This window comes from Monopterus albus, unplaced genomic scaffold (genome assembly GCF_001952655.1).
Source record: "Monopterus albus unplaced genomic scaffold, M_albus_1.0 scaffold257.1, whole genome shotgun sequence".
Lineage (NCBI taxonomy): Eukaryota > Metazoa > Chordata > Actinopteri > Synbranchiformes > Synbranchidae > Monopterus > Monopterus albus.
The window spans coordinates 82087-90425 of NW_018128137.1; the positions used below are offsets into that span (position 1 = coordinate 82087).

Below are 8339 nucleotides of genomic sequence, written 5' to 3' on the forward strand. Positions count from 1 at the left end.
GCAGGAATGTGACAGAGGTGTTGCAGAGACGCGACATGAATGAAGGCTAGCAGCGGGACTGGAACAAAGAGTTGCGTAGAGCAGAAACATGGCAGTATCAGATGTGACAGAATTGAAGAGTAGCAACAACGAAGTGTACCTAATGTAACATATCAAGTAGTGTAGCGTAGTGTGGAATAGAGTAACGAACCAGCAGTAAATCAGTGGGAAACAGGGTGTATATGTATGAGACAGGACCGGGAGATAATGAGCAACAGGTGAATGGCATGGTGACTGATTACGGTGGCAGAACAGCGGGGAGAGACAGAGTAAACTGAAACACAAATGCAGGAAGTGATGCGAAATTGTAACAGATTAAGCTAGAAAATAAAAATTAACTTGGAGCAAATTCTCATGTTTGGAACAGTCACTTATTTAATTTCTGTGGTGAGCTATATGAAAAGATAGATACCACTCTAATATTGTAGCTTACTGTATACAGTATGTACACACCTGTAAATATAAGGCTATAACCAATAGCCTGTTAGGCTTTAAACAGAGCGAGACAGCTAGCTCGTCTCAGTTGAATGGCACCTTCCAGCATCTTTAAAGCTCACAACGTAACGTGATATATTTTCATTTGTAATAGAAGTGTAAAACAATTATTTTATATGCCAGTCTACTAAAGCCTGGTTACCTGGCAGCAGTTCTCTCACTTGTGTCTTTTTCTCACATCCTCCTCATAAAAATGCAAGGAGAAAGGAATCAAGGAACCGTGTTTATACAGACATAAGATGTCCTATTCTCTGATCCTCTATCTAAAGCATCTAATCATGAACTAATTTCCAATAAAAGGATGTTCTCCTGTATCCTGACTCATGGCTTCTCCGGCCTCTCTGCTCCTCAATCTTTGCTCCTCAGAGCAGAAATAAGAGATATGGGACATCCTTCATTATGGTGGAGAGAGAATTGGGGAGTGAGGAACAATGAAATCAAGGCACTCTTTTCCTGGAATCGAAGTGCGTCCACGCAACATTAGCTTTCTGGATTGAAACATCCTGGCCACTGTCTTGTCTGTTGTACAGTAGACTTTATGTATATAAAAAAAAGACGTATGTGGGGCTTCTAGACCCTCCATTACTAGCTAATGTTAGAGCCATGTAAGCTACATGGCTAATGTATTGCATGTTGATCAACATTTACCACAGTAACACTGGCTAATACACTGTTTACTACACTAGCTATGGTAGAAGTTCACTGTGAACACCCACACAACTCTGATCGTTTATTTAATGACTATTTCACAAAAATACAATAAAGTGGGGTTGATCACTGCTCAAATGATTATTTTTATGTCAAAAATATCAGTATGATATGATGTTACTGTCAAAAATCAGTAAGGCTGAAATGAAATACTCACCCATTTCAGTAGTCCTGCACTAAATTTGCACTGCTTCAGGTGTGTGTTACAGGTGTCACATGACATGATGCGACGCTGCCATTGTTTGTTGCCCTTGTTGGTAAGTGAATTTTGTGACCTTTGGATAGAGCCAGACTAGTTGTTTTCTTCTGTTTCAAGTCTCTGTGCTAAGCTAAGCTAACTGGTTGTTGGCAGTAGCTTAACGCTTAGTGGATAGATATAAATGTAGAACTGATTTTCACATACAGGTCTCAGTGAAAAAGCTAATAACCATGTTCCCCAAACCTGTTCCTTTAAGTTATTAACAACTGCATGTAACCATATCTGGCAGTGATGCAAGGTGACCTGGCATGTGAATAGAACTTTTGTGTTAGATTCTAACAACCGTATCTTGAAAATAACAAGATCACACAATTTCTTTCTTCACTTACTTCCTGTAATTCTGTCTATCTCTCACATTTCCCACTATCTCTTGGTAATCATATTCGTTGCCACTTGAATAAATGGCTAACATCCTCACCCTCTTAACAACTGGACAGCTGCCAAAGTTAGAAGGTTATGGTGGAATGCTATACACCTTGAACTGCATATTCCTCACTGGATTGCTGATGGGTTGAATACAGAAATTCGAGTTGCTTTCTGATTCATAACATGAGCTTTACAAGAGCCTGTAGGGTTCATAATACACAAGTTATAGCTGCATGCCCCTAGGGGGGTAGATTCTTCTGTTTCTCCCTAATGGAAAAGGCAGCAGGCATGAAATTTCCCCTGATAGCTGACTCCTTTAAACCCAGTAAAGGATCTGCTCTGCACTGTGGTGTTAATCGATGTGGATGGAAGACTGAGGATACAATACAGATGAGAGTCAGATGAAAGAATAAAGACTCATCATCAGAAAAGGCCAAACTTTGTTTCCATCAGTCCCTGACACAGCTCTGAAAAAGCTAAAGATTCAAATTTGTGTTCTTCCTGCTTGTTTTTTGGGATACCACACATCTGTGTTAAACCTTTAGGCCTGAACATAAACATTTATATATAGTGGAATGGGACAAAATCTTGGTAGGGTGCTTAGCTGTTTGGTTCTGGCATTCAGCCACAAGGCCACTTGCCACATTACTATGTATTTCTGGTCTTCCTTGTGGATCCTTCAAATCTGCCTTCTGCTACAAAAGAGTTATCACACCATAACAATGTTGAGAGTATCAACGGTCTATCAGCTCTATACTGCTGATGTGAGAAAGCTTTAAAGCATGTAACTTCTTATTGATAAGAAAGCCGGTCTTCACAATAACATCGTTCAAAATGTGAGTTAACAAAACCTCTTCTATGGATGCTGGGAGCCTCAGAGATAGAAAGGCTTTCAGTGTATCTCTCTTATCTGATTGGTTAATATAAGCAGGTCCTTTTGGTAAACAGCAGCACTGCATTTCCAGTGTAAATGCTCTGACACACACACACAATAGCAAAAGTAAAATGTCCTACTTTATCTCAGTCTTCTTGCTGAAGTCCCTGCCTGCTATAACAGCCCATGCAAAAAGAGTAAAGTGATGGCCTTGGAGCAGAGTGATGCCTCAGTATCCTCTCACTTCATATCTCTACGTCTGCCTCCAACAACATACTCAATTAATTCTTCCAGCAAAGGTCCTCAGGGAGCAATAAACCTACCCCCAAAAAGGTCCATAAATGTTCACCAGTTCTGTGCTGTTTGAATGGCTGTGGACCACTGCTGGTGTTTAGCCTGGCTGAGCTCCCAGTGTGTACAAAAGTGCACACACTGCAGAATGTGCATGTGTGTGTAAGAGAGATGTAAAGAACAGCAGCGCCTTACAAGTGAAAAATACACACATATATACATTTAAATATAAAATTTGTGGTTATAACCTTGCTATAAAGACAGTGATATACAACTTATGCAGGGGGTACATGAATATGAATGGAAACTAGTTTTGTATACGGACAACCACAATGTAGAATGACTATGTTATACAACTCCTGTAATATTGGCATCACCCAACTGCTGGTAAATTGTGAAATAGTTACTGAGCTACTGTACCACATAATTCATGAAACACACACATTACTAACTTTGTGTCTCCTCTCTCCCGTAGTGTGTCCTCTCTCTCTCCCTGTACCTTTCTACAGGTTGCCCTGGCCCTGGCGCTCTATGTCTCTGATGAGCAGTCACCAGCCACATCGACCTGATCAGTGTTTGATTGTTGTGTCTTGTTGCCTTTCTTCTTCTCTCTCTCCTCTATCCACTCACCCCAACCGGTCGAGGCAGAAGGCCGCCCACCAAGAGCCGGGGTCTGTCGGAGGTTTCTTCCGTTAAAGGGAGTTTTCCCTCCCCACTGTCACCAAGTGCTGCTCAGGGGGGATTTGTTGGGTTTTCCCTATGTAATAATATTGATAACAGTAAAGTCTAGACCTTAGTTTGTAAAGTGTCCTGAGATGACTTTGGTTGTGAGTTGGCGCTATACAAATAAAATTTGATTAGATTTGATTTGAACACGTTTTATAGGCACTGTACATTTTAAATGAATCTACTTACAAACTAAGTGACAAACTGGAACCTTTAGGTGGGGGTCAGGGTCCTTGGGACAGAAGGAGGAGCATGTCAAAAAAAACTAGGACCCACTTGTAGAAAAACTCCACCAAGCTGAAACGTTTACCATACTACACTTTATTTCCCAAATGTTTCCTGCTATGTTGCCTTCATCAGGGTGGTATCTGAAATTGTTGTTGGCCTCCTTAACGCCATTAAAACAACATTACAATTATTTAAAACAACAAACTATTGATCAGAACAATGTTTGAGGTGTCCTAATATATGATCTCAATTTCTATAATTGATGAATGCCTAAATGCCTCATAACACAGCAGACTAAACAGTCAGTGACAAACAGATGGACACACAAAGTAGCTGTGTAATCGTGTCACTTAGGGGAATTAAAACACCTTCTCCAGACATTAACAACATGCAACAAATATACTGACAGACCATCAAGTGGCACACAAAAGAGCTCAGACACCTGATGTAAATGGACTCCATTAAGCCAAGCCTGAGCCCAGACCAGCAGCCGCCAGCCTGTGGCTTGACTTCATTTGTGAAACCGTCTCTTTATTTCCAGTGAGGTGGATATACTGTATAATTATGCCAGTTTGTAGTCAATTAATGAGCCAAAGGAGTCTGTTTACCCTGTGGGTGGTCCAAACGGAGGATTCAGTGTTTTACATTTTTATTTTTAAAATATGTGAATTTATTGGTGATTATATATTAATATGTAAAAACCACAAAGGCAGTATTATAGAATCCAGGTAAAATATTTAGAATTTTTTTTCTTTTTACATATTTTCCATTTGCACTGCAAACATTCTGTAGTTAGTTTAAAATTTTGTGTTTATTGTGTTACTAAATCTGGTGACTTGTTAGAAGCTCATTTGTCGCTTCAGTTCTTGTCACCACAATCAAATGGTGAACCATTACATTTGCAAACCCTTATTACCTTAAACACTTTTAGGATCTAAAAGCATAAAAACAAATAGGATAAAGAAGAAAAAATAAATCAAGAGGAAAATGCTTTTTTTTTAAAAAACTTGTCTTGTTTTTTTTTTACATAGGTTTGTTGAATCTTATCATCTTCTACTTCAGCAAAAAGAAAAAATTCATAACTTTTTTTTTAAGTCTGGGAGTGTTTTTCATCCTGTACTGGGGGATAAACTGACCCAGGAGTTTGGCTGAGGTGTCTTCCTGTCTGTCAGGCACAGGAAGTGGCTCCACACAGACGAGGCATTTAGCACCCAGGTGCAGACCCACCATTGGACGACCTTACCCAGATGGACAGTACTCTTTCCACCATAAAGACACTAGTCTTCCCCATGCCTTGAAGCCACCGGTGCTCCTGCCCTGGTCCAGCCTCATCAAAAGGAGCCTGGAAGCTGGGAGGCGGATATGCTGGGCTGGGCCCCAAATCAAGCTCACTCTTCTTTTCCTTGTGGATAAAAAATGGGGGAGGTGCGCTTTTCTGGTAGACACCAGCTTCTTTCTTTCTCCTCTTTTCTGACTTCTGTACGCGTGGCTCCTTTTTCCCCTCTTGACACAGAAACCAGATCCCAAAGCACAGTCAAAACCATCACAGCTCATTTTCTTTCATTACTCAGTTTGTTACCTCTCTTTGTTAGACAGGCACTAGAAATCAGATTGAGCTCACAGGCACGCACACACACATGCACACATTCATCCTGGCTGCCTGCACTCTGTTCTCCTGCAGGTGCGAGGGCCATCCGCCTGGCCCTTTTCATGAGGCCCTCCCTTTCCTGTCCGTCTGCAGCCATCCATTCAGCTTCAATCACAGCACCAGCCGGACCCCACTGGACTACTGGTGGGGAAGGGAAGCGCCTCCGCACACATCTTTCACTTGTTGAACAACAAGAGAAGAGCGGCTGGGGAAGAAAGAAAGGGTCTTCCTCCTCTGCGTCTCCTTCTGCTTTCATCGTAAACAACTTGCTTTCTGTTTGTAACGGTGCTGTCCTTCCCCTCTTCCCCCTGCCTTCCTTTTCTCCCGCTCAGATGGGCTTTACAAGGAGGATGGACGGGTGGGAGGGAGTGCAGAAAGAGGCAAGGACGAGCTCACTGTGCAGCGGAGTGATGCTGAGGTCTTTTTGTGGCTCATGAATGGTACATTTGAGGTTTCCAGCCTTGCTCGGTGCCCTGAGCCAGCTTCACCTGTGGTTGGAGTCAATTGGTCTGTTGTGTGCCTATCTGGAACTGTGCCCAGCTCTTTGCCAACCAATTTGGTGAGCGTAGCTGCTCAGAACTGAGCAACAATAGCCTCCACCTCAAAACCATCAATTAACTCCCCACACACAATGATGTATCCATTCACTGTTTGCCAAAAGTGTTCTCTGACACAATTAATACACATGCTAATACTGCTAATACCTGCTCTCTGTCAGATAACCAAGTATTGATGATATAAATGGCTTCCAAGTGGTGCATTCCATTAAGCCCACAAAGCTGTTGTTGTTTTGTGTGTGTGTGTGTGTGCTTTCAATTAATGTCACATAAAGAAAAAGTTAAAACAACATTAGGTGTGCTGACAGGTACTGATAAGATCCTTTGCTTTGAGCTAAATGCTAACATCAGTATGCTAACGCATTGACTATGCAGAACATACAGATGTTCAGCAGCTAATGTTTACCATGTTCACCATTTTACTTTAGTATGTTAGCAAGCTAACATTTGCTAATTAGCACTAAACACAAAAACAGAGCTCAGGCTAAGGGAAATGGCATTCAATTTGTAGTTATTTGTTTTTAAATTGAAGGTATGGAGAAACTGAAGATATCAGCCAGGGACCCACCAAAGTCACTGGGATTCATCCTCTGGGAACCATGAATGTCAGAATGTCTAAAATGTTATGGCTCTAAAACAATATTAAAATAGACATTTGAAAATCTAATTAAAGTGCTGGAAAGACCAACATTACCATAAAAAGTGAAATAGTGAATACATTTTTTTTTGTCATGTAGACAATTTGTCAAAACTCACACAGTGTCCTTGCTTATTACCCACCTGCTGTATTATTTTTATTAAGTACGTGTTTCTCCTGATTACATTTATCTTTTACTGACAAAACACAGCAAGCATGATGTCAGCTGAACTTTAGATGATCCATCAGTGCTGTATCATTTTTATTCATCTTTTATCTCATTGACAATAGCATATGTTAATTGTGTGTTTGGATTCTGCCAGTGCCACAGAAAGATTATGAAATGACTGTAAAGGAGCTTCCTGTTTAACAGCAGCAACGTAGATCTTTCAGTCTCATAAAAATTGATTTGATCTGATGATATTTTAAAAAAAGAAAAGCATTATGGAAGTTTTTAACTAGTTGTACTCATGTTTTGGAACATCGTTTTTAATGTTGTTCCTTACATGTAGAATAAAACAAAATTGTTAGTAACTTTCAAAACAATTGATAAAAAAATGCTAAAGTATTAATTGTAGGTTGTGTTTGAATTGTGCTTATATGTCCAATGCTTTTATACTGTGTAGTATTTTTGTGTTTCCTCTCAAACAAAGATCCTGACTTCAGTGTGATCAACCAGAGGATTAACAAAATAATCTGCAAATGTATTTTTTCTAACATCCTACCTTAAATTGTCACAATGTTCAATGGGATTCTGCTGGTGTCAGCATCTATCAGTTGTTTCTCATTTAACTGTCAAATATCCAGAAGTCAGTCATGCATGTGTCTTTCTAAAGAGCACGTCGTGTGTCAGGGAGGAGCTGAGTCGAGGTGGGGGTGTATGAGGGGAGCATTTAGCTCACTTTTCCACTGTGTGGTCTGTCACTCTCACCACACGCAGCTGTGGAAATGAGATAAAATCAAGCTGCCACTTTAGGAAGTTCTCATTCACTCACTTGCATGGGAGATCAACAGATGGAGGAAATGAAGATTTAATTTCTGCAGCATGTGGATTTTTTAAAAGCTGAAGTGAAATAGTTTTACTTTAGCTGCTAAAGTGTTTTAAGTTTGTTGCAGAGACTGTATCCTTTACTGAAGAAGACTAGTCTGAATTACAGCTCTGAAGACTGGCACATCGCCGAGGAGACTATGAATGTGCTGTCAAACCCAGTGATTAGGGCTCAGGAGCAGTCTCTACCTCTCTGTGGCCCCGACTCAGTCCAGGACTTACCCCACTGCCCTCCAGGGTTCAACCTGAGCTCCCGTCTAAATCCTGCACCCATACTTGGCCTTCAGAGTGGCCAAAGATCAACTAAACCTCAGAAGGAGCTGAGCCCTGACGAGCAGCAGGAGCTCAGGAGGAAGATCAATAGCAGGGAGAGGAAGCGGATGCAGGACTTGAACATTGCAATGGATGCCCTGAGGGAGGTCATGGTACCTTACGCTAACTCACCTGCCTCTGCCTCCTCTCA

The 8339-nt window shown here is 41.0% G+C and overlaps 1 protein-coding gene across 1 annotated transcript in view; it reads left to right on the forward strand.

The window, feature by feature from the left end:
• The first annotated feature begins 7999 nt into the window (after positions 1–7999).
• olig1 (oligodendrocyte transcription factor 1) overlaps positions 8000–8339 on the forward strand; it is a 4025-nt gene continuing 3685 nt past the window's right edge. The window contains exon 1 of the mRNA XM_020621289.1: positions 8000–8322. Coding sequence (XP_020476945.1) covers positions 8017–8322 — 306 coding nt within the window. The 5' untranslated portion in view covers positions 8000–8016. The remainder of the gene's footprint in view (positions 8323–8339) is intronic.